The 14,371-nt window shown below is 51.0% G+C and overlaps 8 protein-coding genes across 8 annotated transcripts; 5 read left to right on the top strand and 3 right to left on the bottom strand.

Moving 5' to 3' along the window:
- Positions 1–56: 56 nt before the first annotated feature.
- On the bottom strand, positions 57–1,639 carry BO94DRAFT_619397 (MFS transporter; the record flags this gene model as incomplete). The annotated part of the gene is made up of 2 exons (XM_025616859.1): positions 57–1,053; positions 1,104–1,639. The coding sequence occupies 2 exons, from the start codon at positions 1,637–1,639 to the stop codon at positions 78–80; spliced, it is 1,512 nt and encodes a 503-aa protein (XP_025472996.1). The 3' UTR covers positions 57–77.
- A 453-nt stretch (positions 1,640–2,092) lies between these two features.
- On the top strand, positions 2,093–4,439 carry BO94DRAFT_591810 (putative C6 transcription factor; the record flags this gene model as incomplete). Its single annotated transcript, XM_025616132.1, has 2 exons — positions 2,093–2,683; positions 2,713–4,439. 2 exons carry the CDS (start codon positions 2,093–2,095, stop codon positions 3,988–3,990), a joined length of 1,869 nt encoding a protein of 622 aa, XP_025472995.1. The 3' UTR covers positions 3,991–4,439.
- BO94DRAFT_619395 (peroxiredoxin-like family protein) lies at positions 4,029–5,724 on the bottom strand. Its single transcript, XM_025616858.1, has 3 exons — positions 5,149–5,724; positions 4,330–4,632; positions 4,029–4,271 (listed from the first exon to the last, which is right to left on the bottom strand). Exons 1-3 carry the CDS (start codon positions 5,314–5,316, stop codon positions 4,122–4,124), a joined length of 621 nt encoding a protein of 206 aa, XP_025472994.1. The 5' UTR covers positions 5,317–5,724; the 3' UTR covers positions 4,029–4,121.
- BO94DRAFT_529626 (DJ-1/PfpI family protein) lies at positions 5,408–6,556 on the top strand. The gene is made up of 2 exons (XM_025610483.1): positions 5,408–5,570; positions 5,618–6,556. Exons 1-2 carry the CDS (start codon positions 5,564–5,566, stop codon positions 6,268–6,270), a joined length of 660 nt encoding a protein of 219 aa, XP_025472993.1. The 5' UTR covers positions 5,408–5,563; the 3' UTR covers positions 6,271–6,556.
- Positions 6,557–7,015: 459 nt separating this feature from the next.
- Positions 7,016–8,285, top strand: BO94DRAFT_505344 (Gfo/Idh/MocA family protein; the record flags this gene model as incomplete). The annotated part of the gene is made up of 3 exons (XM_025609537.1): positions 7,016–7,057; positions 7,123–7,407; positions 7,463–8,285. 3 exons carry the CDS (start codon positions 7,016–7,018, stop codon positions 8,189–8,191), a joined length of 1,056 nt encoding a protein of 351 aa, XP_025472992.1. The 3' UTR covers positions 8,192–8,285.
- Positions 8,286–8,704: 419 nt separating this feature from the next.
- On the top strand, positions 8,705–10,406 carry BO94DRAFT_551930 (uncharacterized protein; the record flags this gene model as incomplete). The annotated part of the gene is made up of 4 exons (XM_025613563.1): positions 8,705–9,178; positions 9,223–9,826; positions 9,880–10,075; positions 10,127–10,406. The coding sequence occupies 4 exons, from the start codon at positions 8,705–8,707 to the stop codon at positions 10,404–10,406; spliced, it is 1,554 nt and encodes a 517-aa protein (XP_025472991.1).
- Positions 10,407–10,968: 562 nt separating this feature from the next.
- Positions 10,969–12,106, top strand: BO94DRAFT_529621 (uncharacterized protein). The gene is made up of 3 exons (XM_025610482.1): positions 10,969–11,253; positions 11,347–11,541; positions 11,677–12,106. The coding sequence occupies exons 1-3, from the start codon at positions 11,101–11,103 to the stop codon at positions 11,821–11,823; spliced, it is 495 nt and encodes a 164-aa protein (XP_025472990.1). The 5' UTR covers positions 10,969–11,100; the 3' UTR covers positions 11,824–12,106.
- On the bottom strand, positions 12,026–14,054 carry BO94DRAFT_3305 (Zn(II)2Cys6 transcription factor). Its single transcript, XM_025606971.1, has 2 exons — positions 13,715–14,054; positions 12,026–13,656 (listed from the first exon to the last, which is right to left on the bottom strand). Exons 1-2 carry the CDS (start codon positions 13,794–13,796, stop codon positions 12,119–12,121), a joined length of 1,620 nt encoding a protein of 539 aa, XP_025472989.1. The 5' UTR covers positions 13,797–14,054; the 3' UTR covers positions 12,026–12,118.
- Between the last annotated feature and the right edge of the window lie 317 nt (positions 14,055–14,371).

Here is a 14,371-nt window from a genome sequence, read left to right as displayed (position 1 = left end):
AGATGTGTGTTAATTACAGAGTTGCCGTCTAACAACTTGTCTATAGAACCTCCAGACAGAAATTATGCACCCACCATTCAACCAGATGCAAACTTTGACATTGCCCGCAACTTGGGTCCAAACTTCCAGAAAAGAAAAGGGGCCGGGATTCCGAGGCCGACACTGACAAATGCTAAGACACTAGTACCCCATCCATAGCCCAGACTCTGGTACAGATAAGGCGCGAAAAGGGGAAACCCAAAGCCTGCCAAACTGCGAAGAATAGCACAAGCGGCCATGGCACTGGCGGCATATGTCTGATAGCTATCAACGGTGTATGTCTGCATACCCTGCAGACACCCCATAGACCCGGCTGCGAAAATGGCGACACCGATGTTAGGCATGATCCAGTGCACATGGCCCTGCACACTCCAGCCGTACCAGAAGAGGCCTGTTGTGACCAAAACTGACCCCATAAACATGGTAGGGGTGCGAAATTCGGGCAGGCCAATGCCGCCGTTCTTCTCCTTCAACTGGCGGTAGATGCGATCGATGAGGTTGAAGTTGAGGAGGACCCCCACGAGCGAGCCGACGGCGATGGAGATGTAATTGAGACCACCAATTCCGGTGCTTTCGCCATACTTCTCTGCCCACATTGACGGAAACGTGGCAGTGATAAGATAGATCGTCCCGAAAAGATAGCCCATGTACAACGCAACAACGGTAACAATCGGCTGGGTTGTGAGCATGCGCAATGGTCGCACCAGAGCACCGCGGAGCTTTTGGGAAAGACTATCAACTTTTCCGCCGGTGTGAAATTTGCTGTTTGCTGTCTCCTTGATCAGGCGGTCTCGCTTCCTCAAGAGCAGGGTTCCTGGGTGGGATTCGCGCAACCACATCAACCCGACCAGCTGGATGCCAACGGCGGCTATGCTGGTTGCCCAGAATACCCACCGCCATGTCGAGTACTCTGCAATGAAGCCTCCAGCTATCGGTCCGACCACGGGACCTATGATTGGTGCGAGGGTGTAGATTCCCATAGCCTTGCCGCGTTCCTCTGCACTCCAAGTGTCACTATTGACGATGTTAGCATGAGAACGACATGGGGAATTGGAATGCGTCACCTGAGAGCTCCTCCTCCTAGTGCAAGGGGCGCACTTCCACCAATGCCAGCAAGAAAGCGAAAAACAAACAACTCTGCCGGGTTCTTTGCGAAACCGCAGCCGAGATTCCATGCTAGATACCATAGGTTGCTTATCTGCAAAAGAGGCACGCGGCCGTACAGCTCGGAGGCGGGCCCGAAGAATACGGGCCCAACGGCATAGCCAAGGATGAAGATTGACAAAGACAACTCCATCTCGATCTCGCTATGCATGTGAAGGTCTTCTCCAAGCTTCTTCAGCGCTGGTGCGACCATTGATGACGATACTGGGGAGATGAAGGTGAAGAGCGAGACAGCCACTGTGTAGCGCCATTTGATGCTGTTCGACCAATTTTTTGGGTTTTCCGGATCTTGTGGTCCATCCCAGGTGACAAGGTATGGATCTACTGGAGGCTTTTGCTCGTCTTCTGCGGAAGATGGCCCTGCCTCGATGTCGCGGTCTGTCGAAGGGGCGGTTGCCTCTGATTGAGCTAGGTTGCTCTCCGTTTGATTGATCATGCTTGCGAGTCGATAAATGACAAGGGATGTATGCTATCTGCTTTTTAAGGCTATTGAGGGTATCTACCTGCCATTTATAACATTGATGCTGTGCTGCTGCTGTAAATGCTTAGAACAGGGGACCAATCGGAGTACAGGATTTTCTTCGGGCCCGATCGTGACATGCGATCGGAGTTTCCGAACCCCCCGCCAATCCCTTCGTTTCCTTCATATTCCCAATTCTTGTGCCTCAACTTGACGTTTCTTCCCGTGAAAGCTCATAATTCAAAATCCCGTGAGTTAAGCCCAGCGTATCGTGTCTTTTTGTCGAGAAAGAATAGACAGTGCAATAGCGGGCTCGGAACCTCCATGTCTGACCGACCACTGGCGATTGCACCAGCGGGGAACAAACCACCGCTATCCCACGAGGGCAACGCTGGCAGTAAGCTTTCACCCTACAACAGCTTCAAGGTGATGCCATATACCTGTCAATCCTGCATCAAGAGGAAAGTCAAATGCGATCGTGCTATTCCCACATGTTCCAGCTGCAGCAAAGGCAACGTCGAATGCATCTACCAGGAACCGACACCCCGAACGCGGAAGCGAAAGCGCAGGCCCAGTGAGACTTCGAATGACCGTCTGGCACGCTACGAAAAGATACTACAAGATAATGGCCTGCTGTCCGCAGAAGTGGAATCCTCGCCTCGGAGTGTGCAAGAACCAAACCCCTTTCGGGACTCAATTCACGACACAACAAAAACAGGGAAGCTGATATCCGGCGAAGGAAAATCGAGATATGTTGACAGTAGTCTCTGGCTCAACTCTGGAGAGACCAACATGAGGGAAATTTCGGAAGATGAGGAGAATTGCCAATCCGCCCCTACGGACAATGGCCCGTTGTCTCAAGATCCGATCTCGGGCGCACTTCTAGGCGTTTCACAGGAATTGGGTCACTACCATCCTACTCATCAAGATGCCATGAAACTGTGGGAGGCCTATATTAACAATGTGGAGCCACTCTGCAAAGTTTTACACATACCAACAACGGGGAAGATGATTGAAGCCGTCTCCCGACAACCAAACGCCCCTCCAAGGCACAGGAGTGTCTGCTCTTCTCCATTTATCACTTTGCAGTTTTCTCGATGACTGACGAGGACTGTGTATATAACTTTGGCCAGTCCCGGAGTACCCTGCTGGCTAGATATCAGTTTGCACTGCGACAATCCCTCGTCAACGCCTCTTGGCTAAAGACCACAGAAATGCCGGTCATGCAGGCATATGTACTCTTCCTTATCGCTATGCGCACGCAAATAGACCCTCACACCTTCTGGATATGGACTGGGGTTGCGATTCGAATCGCGCAGCGCATGGGGCTTCATCGCGACGGTGAAGCCCTCGGACTGTCTGCCTTTGAGGTGCAAATGCGTCGACGTCTCTTCTGGCAGCTTCTACCGCTTGACGGTTATGCCGGTCAGGTGTCAGGCACCGGTATCTCTGTCGCCCCTGACAGCTGGGACACTAAGCAACCCCTCAATATCAACGATGATCTGATTTATCCCGGAATGTCACATCAACCTGAAGAACAGAAAGGAGCGTCCGAAATGATATTCTGTCTCACCAAGACCGAACTATCGAACTTCTACACCCGCACCGGAGTCCAGAAAAAGAAAGTTGGGGCGACAATCCAGTTTCGTGACAGCGCCGAGATTGAAAGACTGATCGATGAGGTCGAGAGTACGATCGAGTCCAAGTACCTCCGCTACTGCGACATTGTCAATCCCCTCCATGTCCTCACAATGGGAATAGTAAGATCCGCTGCAAATGCCGTCCGACTGCGGAACCGAATGACCACTGGCGATAATGAACGCAGAGAGCTCTGTACTCTTGCCCAAAAAATCATCGACACTGATAACGCGCTTTACAGAAACCCTAATACAAGACAATTCCAGTGGTACCACAAGGCCTTCTTTTTGTGGGATGCGCTGCTTTGCATATTGACTAGCCTAGGGAAGACCGCGTTCTTTTCCCGTGCAGAGTCGGATACCACCTGGCGGAAAGTTTCCGAGGTGTATGTCAACCACCCGGAAATCCTAGAAGCCAAGCATGTACATCTCGTCGCAGTGAGCAAGGCGACACTTGAGGCTTGGTTTTCGAATCCACCTAGTGATTCTAGCCCCCAACCTGGTTTCATTACGGCGCTGCAGTCGCAGCGAAGGGGGAAGGTCGCCCGTCATAAGGTAGAAAATACTGCTGTCCAGGAAGACATGTCTTCATTTGACATGCTTGTCGGAGGATTCGATGGCATGGACCGGAATCTGGACTATGACTTTAACCTGGATGGGGTAGACTGGATGTTTTGGGAGCAATTGTGATCAACCGCGAAGCACCGTTTTATTTTCTTCGAACGTCAGTTTCTTAGTGTCTCGGAAACTATTCGTTGTAGAGACGACAATCCAGCTCTATGTTGTTTTATTCGAGTACAACCGTGCAAAGGAAAACGCCCCTACAGAGCTTCAACCCATCCCAGCACCACCATTGAACCCACACGTTTGTAATAGTCAGGTTCAAGGAACAGGTTCCTGACAATCCCATCCTTGTCCACCAGCAATGTCGCAGGGATCGGGACTTCGACCGAATCATCTCCATTTCGTTCCTACAGGTCGTGTCCCAGAGCCTCGTATACTGGTCTGTGGCTGGATGTGCTTCCACACAATCCCGAGCTGGCGAGCAAACTCATTGTCATGATCCGTCAAAACAGGGAACTCGAGCTCGTGTTTCTGCGTCATGGTCCAGGTGTTGTTCGGAAGCTCGGGAGTGATTGCCACAAGATTGCCACCTTTTGATTTGAGCACTGTGTGATATTTTTGTAACCCTGCGACGGCAATATTGCAGAAAGGGCACCATTCCCCGCGAAAGAACGTGATCAATAACGCATCCTGACCGAGGAGATCCGCGCTATTCTGCTCCACGCCCACTGCGTCCTTGAGGCGGAAGGATGGCAGCTGATTGCCAACCTGAATGTCGTTTCCAGAGAAGATTGCCGTGCAAGCTCGCCTTTTGTCTCAGCAATTTGTTTTTTTCTTTTCTCGAGCGCAGTTTGCTCGATGGTCTTCTGGAGGGCTTTGAGTTCGAAGGTGATATCGGCCATTTTCAAGCTTTCACAGAACACTCAATTGTCAGGTACCCGAGTACCCATGACCGAATCCCGAAGAGTTTCTTATATATGAATTACGCGAAGACGAGACAGTTCCATTCACTTCTCCAGGGCGAGAATCGGGAGCTACCGACAAGGAATGCAAGCCTAGTCGGAGACATTCACATGAAGTCGTTCTCATATTGGAAGGCTCTATTCTAACTCTGTACTATTGAGCAACATATTGAGCTAAATCGCTGGACCGTTTATGGTCAAGATTCCAAGTGATGTGCTGCGCTGCTTGCGTGGAATCAAATCCTCCCGTCCCCTCATTTCCGTCGTTGCGGAACCATGGTTAGGACGCGATCTCGATATTTCTCCCTAACGCTAAACTCACATGGCCGATATCGTCTATCGCGGTGCCAAGGAGGCTGACAGCGACCTGTGTCTCGCTCTTGATCGCCGGCTTGTCGGAGTCGTCAAGGCCGTACCGTGTCGGAGGCTCGGCCAGTATTGCGCGCGACTGTCGGGGAGAATCCCACCGCAAGTTAGTGCTTACGAGCATCTGGGCAGCGTGATATGACTCACAGCGTCTGGCCAGCGCTTATGTCCAGTGACCTTTGGTCCGAAAGAATAGACTTTGCAAAACCAGTCATGGCTACAACTGACCCTGCAGCTTCTATAAATTCTCGCCCTCGTTGTTCACCCTCTACCATTAGTAATATCCCTGAGATACCTTGCACACTACTACAAGTGGATGAGCACATCAACCAACCCTCGACAATATTCACTATAATCATCTTACAAACAGTATGGCCGGTATGTATCTCACACTGCTCAACCATAATCCCCGCTCACTCCCACAGACCAACCGTCCTCCACCCCCCTCCGCATCGGCATCATCCTATTCCCAGGCTTCCAAGCCCTCGACGCTTTCGGACCCCTAGACTGCCTGAATGACCTCTCCCGAACCCACAACCTAACCCTATCCATTCTCTCCTCCACTCTATCCCCCGTATCCACCAAAGTCCCCCTCCTCCCCAACACTATCAGCCAAAGCATCCTCCCCACACACACCTTCGCCACTGCCCCGGATCTCGACGTCCTCCTCATACCGGGTGGTCTCGGCATCCGCGACTCCGGCCCGGCCATCCAAGACGCCATCAGCTACATCCGCGCCGTATACCCCAAGCTCCAGTACCTGATCACAGTGTGCAACGGATCAGCCCTAGCCGCCATTGCCGGCGTCTTGGATGGTCGTCGCGCCACAACAAACAAAAAGATCTTCGACGAGGTTGCGGCCCTAGGCCCAAAGGTGGATTGGGTACCGCAGGCGAGGTGGGTAGTAGATGGGAATATCTGGACTTCATCGGGTGTCAGTGCGGGTATTGATGTTATTCTGGCTTGGATCGAGGAGGTGTTTGGGGAGAAGGTCGCGGATGATCTTACCAATGGGTTGGAGTATACGAGGCATCGGGATGCGAATATAGATCCGTTTGCGAAGGTGCATGGGTTGTGAGTGGTGAGTATTTGAACGGGGTTTATGCTTTATAGGAAATATCTTTACTCATGACTTTTGAATGTTGCTTTTTCTATGTATCACTTTCTTTTGTATCACTATTTCTGTCAAACTTGAATGTAAAGGACTCTGCTTGTTGGGTAGTCTCCACTGTAAATCACCCCAAGTTTCGACCTAGTTGAGATATATACTTACGGTCGAGTTACTGGATTGTTGTATCTCCAGGGCAGAAAGGGACACAAAAGGCCCTGAATTAGCACCTTGGAGATAATATTATTCTATCGAGTACTAACCTTTGCTTCATATTGCTCACTTGGTAATGGCGAATCAGACAACTCACTTGCTCAAAGAAATACATTATAGCAAGAAAGACATCAGACCTATACAGTATATTTGTGACCGAATAATAAGACCAGACAAAGTAGTATCATCCAACACTAACCTAACCTAACCTATCAAATACAATAATCGGCGATAAACGCATTATGCAAAGTCCAGCAAGGTGGCATTCCCATTTACCCCATTTAGGCAGGTTTCGGCGGCCCCACAACCACAGCCAAAGAGACAATTACTACATCGAGCAAGTCTCGGCGATCGTTCATGAGAGCAACCACCACGATAATGGCTTGTATACTAGATTCTCAAGGCATAAATAGTAGCCCATTTTCCTTCGATTGAACTCATCTCATAGTCTCAGAGTATGCAATTTTTTCGGATCTCTAAACCTCCTTCAGCTGACGCTACGATGAGTTCTATTAAGATTGCGGTGGTGGGGCTTGGTCGGATGGTATGGTCTCTTCTTCTTCTTCTTTATTTTCTTTTTTTGGTTGAGGGTAAGCTAAGTTGGGTTAGGGCAAGCGCCATGTCCATACGTTGTTGTACCGTGTGCCTCGGGCTCAAGTGGTAGCTGTGTGTAGCAGTGACCCTAGCGAGGTTGAATGGGCTACGAACAACCAGGAATATAACGACTTTGGTATTGCCGTTTACGACAACTACGATAATATGCTGGCGCATCCTGGCCTTCAGGCTGTTTGGGTCTCCAGCAGCACGGACGTGCATGCGAGTCAGTCTTTGGCTGCTATTAACAAGGATCTTCATGTTCTTTGTGAGAAGCCGTTGAGTACGGATTTGGCGGAGGTATGTTTCCTTGGACTTTTCTACCGTGTGGAAATAGCTGACGGATCTGGACTAGGCCCAATCGGTGGTCGACGCAGCCCGAGCAAAGCCTTCGCTGAAAGTAATGGCCGGGTTCTCGCGTCGATTCGATGCCTCATACCGAGATGCAAATCAGAAGGTCTTTGACAGAAAGGCCATCGGATCCCCGTTCATGGTCCGGTCCAACACCTGCGATCTCAGAGATGAGACCGGGTTCTTCGTTCGATATGCGTCCCGAAACGGTGGGATCTTTGTCGATTGCGCCATTCACGATATTGACCTGTCGCTTTGGTTCTTGGATAACCCGAAGCCCAAGGCGTGTTGGGCGGCTGGGACGCTTCAGCATCATCCGGAACTGAAGGATCTCTCTGATGTGGATAATGCGGTCGGGATTGTTGAATTCTGGGGCGGGAAGATTGCTTACTTCTATTGCTCCCGGACTCAGGCGCACGGACATGATGTCTGTACTGAGATTACTGGAACGGAGGGCAAGGTGATGGTGAATGTCATTCCTAAGCGGAATAATGTTGTCCTGGCCGATTCCTTGGGTATGAGGCATGAAGTGCAGCCGGAGTATTGGGAGCGATTTGAGGATGCGTTTGCGGTGGAAGCTAACGAGTTTGTGACTGCTGTGCTGAAGGATACGGAGGTTCCTTTGCCGCTGGAGTCGGGGATCATGGTGATGAAGATCGGTCAGGCTTTGCAGCATGCGCTGCTTTCTGGGGAAGTGGTGCGTTTTGACGAGAGTGGGGAGCGGTTGAACTAGCTCAGGGAGTTGTTTCGAAGCTATTGATGGGTTAGTGAATGCAATGTTTTTTGCGGTAGAGAATTTGGCATTGAGCCTGGTGCGCTTTATTGTATTTCGACCGGATAGTGTGGTGAAGTTGTTCGGGATGGATAGCAATGCGGGGAAGCGGGGAACCCCTCACTTTCTCCAAAGGGCAGGTCGCGCCGTGTCGCCCTCCGCTGTCCTCACCTCCAACGATGCCGCGAACTTCGCGAGGCAGGGCGCCTTGTTCTAATTGCCGTGGTAAGACCAGACTTCTCACTCTACTATGACAGCTAATGATAATTACAGAGAGACACGTGAGATGTGAGTTTCCTTCCAGAAGCACGGACACTTCTAATGTCACTTGGTTCAACAGGTGACAAACAGCAACCGATATGCTCACGATGCAAAGAACGGGGCTGGGAGTGTACACCTGCGCAGCGGAGAACGATATTTCGACAGGGATCGACGGCCGGACTCGATGCAAGCTTTTCAGTGGACCAATCTTGGATGAGCAGTGAGGCGAGAAAATGGAAGGCATTCTCTGGGAATGGAACAATCCTAGACTCTGTTGACAGATCTGAGCCCCCGGGAAACCTCCAGGATGTTGATCACGATAAAGCCATGCAAGTTCCCGAGACTGATAGCGGTGGATGGGGTAATGGCTCTTCGTTTGGATCTCCGTCCCATGGATCTCGTGGTAGCGCTAGTACCGGAGAGAGCTATCGTCAAGAGCAAGGTTCTGGGTCAGAATGTTCGCCATTAGAGAACTTGCCAGTCAAATTACATGCATTGGAGGACACAGCAAACGTCGATACACAGTCTCTCGTTACCCCCCCATGGTATAACACGAGCAACATTGAACGCCATAGCCCAGATAGATCCGGGTTGATGGATACTAATGCTGGCCACTCCAAGTCTGCCCCACTGACCGTCCAGGAAGCTTGTCTTTTACGACATTTCATCGAGGAAATATCGCCATGGGTAAGCCATTTATTCCTGTCAGATATAGTGACTAAAGCTTCTAGTTCGACCACTGCGATGACCGGAGGCATTTCCAACTGGTAGTACCTCGTCGAGCACAACACTGTTCAATCATTCGCAATGCTCTTTTCGCTGTCTCGGCTCGTCATTTAGCTCGACTGCCACAGTACGCAACACCCGATGGAATTTTGTATCACGGTCAGCTGCTTCCTGATCTGCAGGGCTCCACCGCAGTGGAATATACCCTCAAATGTATTCCGGATCTTGTCAGATACCCCGAAATGACTGACCCGCTAGACCAAGAGAACATAATGGTTGCTACGGTCATCTTACGGCAATACGAGGAGATGGAGGAGGATATGGACACCGACACCGACATGTCTGCCCAGGACAGAGTCAACTTCTTAGCCATCACCCAGAGAATTATTGATTCCATGATTTCCTACCGGCTGGAGCAGTCCCTTGCTACCGCAGCGTATTGGATTGCTATTCGCCAGGAAGTCTATTATGCACTGACAAGAGAGCGAGCACCAAATATGCGATTTGGACCAGACGATTGGAACAATGCATCTGTTGCCAGCACGTTGATTATGCTAGCCAGTGAGGTGACAAAATGGTGCTGGGGCGACAGTTTGACTGATGAATGGGGTTCGTTCGCTTCCTGGTTTATTGGCCGCTATACTGACATGCTGACCGGTTAGAGCGTCTCATGCTGCGCCACCAGAAACTCAGGGATGAGTATCGTACCGAATTAGCCCCAATGTTTGAGAAACGAGCGGATCGATTACGGGGTGAAATATTCCCTACTATCTGGTATGGTTCCGACGACCAGGTGACGGCAGTGCAGCATTTAGAGCTGGCCGGATTAATTCTGACTGCTCAAAATCCACACCTTGAGTATGTTGCTTGCTCCTGTCTCTTTACCCATGGTATATGCTAACGACGAAGATCATCCACCCGCGCTGCACATCGCAAAGCCGAAGCCCAAGTCCGATCGATCGTTCTAAAAATCTGCGGGATCGCGCTGAATCACGTCCGATGTCACCCTGCACTAGTCAATGCAGTCATTGCAATCACACTCTACGGGGATTACTTTACCGAGCCCGAAGAGCGGGACGCATTGGTTGGGATCATAGATCAAACCCGAGAGTTGCATTCTTGGCCTATGCAAAAGCGCTACGCCCAGCTGAAGCACCGGTGGCAGTTAGTAGACAGCTGCTCTCTTTAGACACTAGGCTGTTTTTTTGCACTGCCAGGAAGTGGATATAATCAGGCTCGGCGCAATTTAACATGGTGATCGGCAGGGACCATGTCTGGAAGGGTCTTGATCCTCGGCAGGGTTGGCCCCATTGACAGGGTTTTGGCCCCTTGGCAGTCTTGGTGCCATCACCCAAGAATAGGGCTGTGATGGATAGTTCTTATGTAAGATTACTACATTACTTACTGTCAGGTATCGCCCCCAAGTCCAGGCGGGATGCAGGGTCTAGACAGCCAATTGGTGAAGCAGCTCGGATTTTATACCAAATTGATCAGGGGCTAGTTTCTACTTCATTGTACTCTAGTACGCCTCGCGGTGGAAGTATACGAATCCACCAGGTGGGAGACTGGAATATATAAAGCCTCTGCTGCCCTCATGTCAAGTCCCAAGCACTATACCAACTGTCCATTTTCATGCAAACCAACCACCAAACACCACTTACATTCACATCTACCAACCAAATCAAAATGAAAACCCTCACCACCATCTTCCTAACCACCCTCCTCTCCACGACCTCTCTGGTACATCTACACTCCTTACTCCCATAAGATACCTATCCCTTCACCACACAAATTAACTCCAACCCGCTAACTGCAACCCCCAAACTAACTCCCAAAAAAAGGCCACCCTCCCAACAACCCTCTCCAACCACACCATCACCCCAATGACCTACACCGGCCCCATCACCCCCGGCGGCGAACACATCTCCTTCGAAGGAAACAGCATCCAAGAAATCCACTCCCAGATAAAAGCCCTAAACCCGGATTTCGAACTCCTCTCCCCTGATGAACCACCGTCCATTACCCAACGAAGCGACGTAAGTCCCTTCCCCCTCCCCATCAATCCCAACACCATCCCTCATCCTACCCATGACACCAAAAACAACAACAACTAACCCGAAAAAAAAAAGTCAAAACAGTCTACAAAAGAAAAAGTCCTCTGCAACATCCCAGGCCGCTACTCCTCAACAGCAAATACGTTCTGGATCCGCTCAGGGATCAAATACCTAAAAGGTCTAGAGGGCAAATGCGGGGTAAGTAAAGGGCCCAGGTCCTGTGCGAGGATTAGTTGTTCGTATGATTCGGGGATTTGGTTGTGTAATGATGTATGTTTATCTTCCCCTTCCCTTACCCCATCTCCCTCTGTTTTTCTTTCTGTCTTTTGGGGTTTGGTGGTTGGGGTGGGGGATGTGGAATCAAGGGATAATCAATGCTAACTGGTTTGGTTGCTGGGTGTGTAGAATGAAGAGAAGCTAGAGGTTAAATGTTCCGAGTTGGCGGGGTATGCGGAGGATATTATTGAACGGTGTGATGAGGGGGAGTATGTTAATGGGCAGGAGTTTGATGAGGGGGGTTGGAATGTTGTTGTGGCGGAGGATCTTTGTTGATTCTTTTTACTTTTTTACTTTGTATGTTTTTGGGGGTTTGCGGGGAGGGTTTACTGTCGTGGTTTTTGGGATTTGGTGGTATTGTATGGGTTTTAGGGTTTCTTGGTAGGGTGATTGGTTTGGTTTGGTTCTTGGGTGGGATGTGATGGAGGGGATGCCATTAGTCGGATGGAATTTGGTATGGGATTAAGGTACTTGATTAGGATCGGTCTTGGTGTGGATAATTCTTGTCGAGTTGTACATTCCTAGGAGGTTGAAGTGGTATCCTCTTCCAGCGAGTCATTTACAGCAATAGCTAAGTACACACCCCTCCTTTTGGCGTAATGGCTTTGACACACGACCACGATGTCAAATACTCCACACTCTCTAGTGCATCATGCAGATGGAAGCTCGCCCCGCTCATGATCTGCTGTTGCACCTGCTCTATGTACCCCACCGTGGACATATACTGATCTGCAGTCGCCCCTGGAGAGCCCATCGTCGAGCTCGATGACTCCGACGGAGACTCGGGCATGTTCAACACGTCCCTTTTCATGTCCGCCTTTATAAACTCCAACAACAGAAATGACGCCCACTTCGATTCAAATAACCCTTCACGATGCGGCCAGTGCTGCAGCGCTTCGATCGCCCGCAAGCGCACTCGAACATCATAACATCCAAATGATATCAGATACAGACTAGGAAGAATGCCCACATCCAAAGTGAAGGTCGGACGCTCTGGATACTTGTACAGCAGCGCCTCCACCAGGTACAGCGCTTCCTCATACTCCGGGGTGTAACAGTCCAGCACAGCAGGATTCTTTGCGAGAAGACAGGTTTTGACTGATAGAGTGAGACACCGATGTAGAATATATATAATATCAGCCCCCCTCTGTTCCTTGTGACCGAGGCCGCTGTAAGATCCAAAGTAAAACGGACTGAACAATTCGGCATAATGATTCAGTTGCGAGAGAAGCCGTTCTTGTCGTGGAAGCAACGAGTCGTAATCACGCGCCACATCCTCCGCCGAAAGTGGCCAGGATTCTGAAGTGAACCGGAAAACCCCACTCACCAAAGGCTCAATAGCTTGACGTGCCTCAAGCAGGGTCGAAAACATATCGGGTTTGTTCAACTGCCATTGGTATTTTCCCAGTTCTGAATCAACGCACAGCACCGGGCCGTGAACTCCGTAGTATGTCGACTGAATATCGAGTTGCACAAATGCTGCAACGAGACATTTCTCCACCGGCGATTCCGTATCATCAGCCAGCTGCTTCTGCACCTTGATCTCCTTCAGGATCCGTAAGCCTCCTTGCAAATGCCGACATGCCCGCTCGTACTGCCCCTGCAATAACTCGAGTAAAGAGTATAAAAGACAACAGAGCAGCATGACTTCTCTCAGACGGGGATCAGACGCATGTCGTCTACTTAAAATGCCATATGAACGTGCGGACTGCTCCAAGGCAAACTTCTGCCAAACATTCTGCCGGCTCTGTCCAGGTAATGGCATCCCCCATTGCTCGACGTCCTGATGGATTGCGCTTAGCGCCACGGCAGCGTGATAGACGGCGGGCTCGGAGTAGCTGATTTGCAAGACTAGGTTTTTCCACAGGGACGAGTCGAATAGCTCCAGGAGGCTTGGGATCGTAAAGTGTTGAAAGTGAGAGAAACATCGCCGCTCATCCGATGTCATGGCCCAGCGGAAGCCGTGTGCGACCTGGCAGGTTAGTTTGCTATCAGAACCTTGGCCAGCCGAGGCTCGAGGCAGCCGGTGCATATCATAGGCACAGGATCGACCGGTCGATGTGCAGTTGATACATTTTCCCGGCGTCTCATCACATTTGATCCGCCGAACTCTGGGTCGCTGAGGATTAGCAGGCTGTGGCGACATCCAGCAGGGCGACTCACCGACAGGTACGACAGCCCGTTCGGGACCTGGTCCCATCCGACTTCCTGCGCTTTTCGGGGGCGGCGGTGGATGATTTTCGGGGCATGGCTGTGGCGAAGGAACGAGCCTGGGGATCTGGCGGGGAGAGAAGGGAGAAAAGGAGATGGGCTGGCCAGACGTGAGGGGAAGGCAAGGGCCCAGCGATGCTCCTCAGCTGCCACCAACACCAATCATCGCCGGTGCCGCGTGGGCTAATCAGGCATCTCCGTCTAGTGGCCGTAAGTGGCCGCTTAGTCGCTGTTTAGTCTACCTTAGTCACGGCCGATCCCAAATTCCCCCGACCTTTTCCCTCTTCTTATTCGGCTGGCATGCTGCATGGGGAGTCGGGGACACCACGCGGTGGGCAGGATGGAATGTTGGCACGGCTTGCAGGTGGGGAAGGCCTGAAGAATGAAGAATTCGAGGCATCCGCCGAACCAGGTGGGCGGTGCTCCGTATCTACGGAGTAGTCCGGCCAGCCTCGCCAAGCGAGCCTCTTCCATTGTCGGCCGGCCTCCGCCACTACCCCCGAACAGGCAAAACTCCACTCCTAACTGCCAGATCAGTTCTGCTCACTTTTTCCATTATTCACGGCTATCGGCTCCCACTTCTGCCTTCAGCCGACCCCGCGATGAGGTCCTC

The sequence above is a fragment of the Aspergillus sclerotioniger genome (genome assembly GCF_003184525.1).
Source record: "Aspergillus sclerotioniger CBS 115572 chromosome Unknown BO94scaffold_1, whole genome shotgun sequence".
NCBI lineage: Eukaryota > Fungi > Ascomycota > Eurotiomycetes > Eurotiales > Aspergillaceae > Aspergillus > Aspergillus sclerotioniger.
Note: the sequence above shows the minus strand (reverse complement) of the source record. Positions and strands in the feature narration are given on the sequence as shown.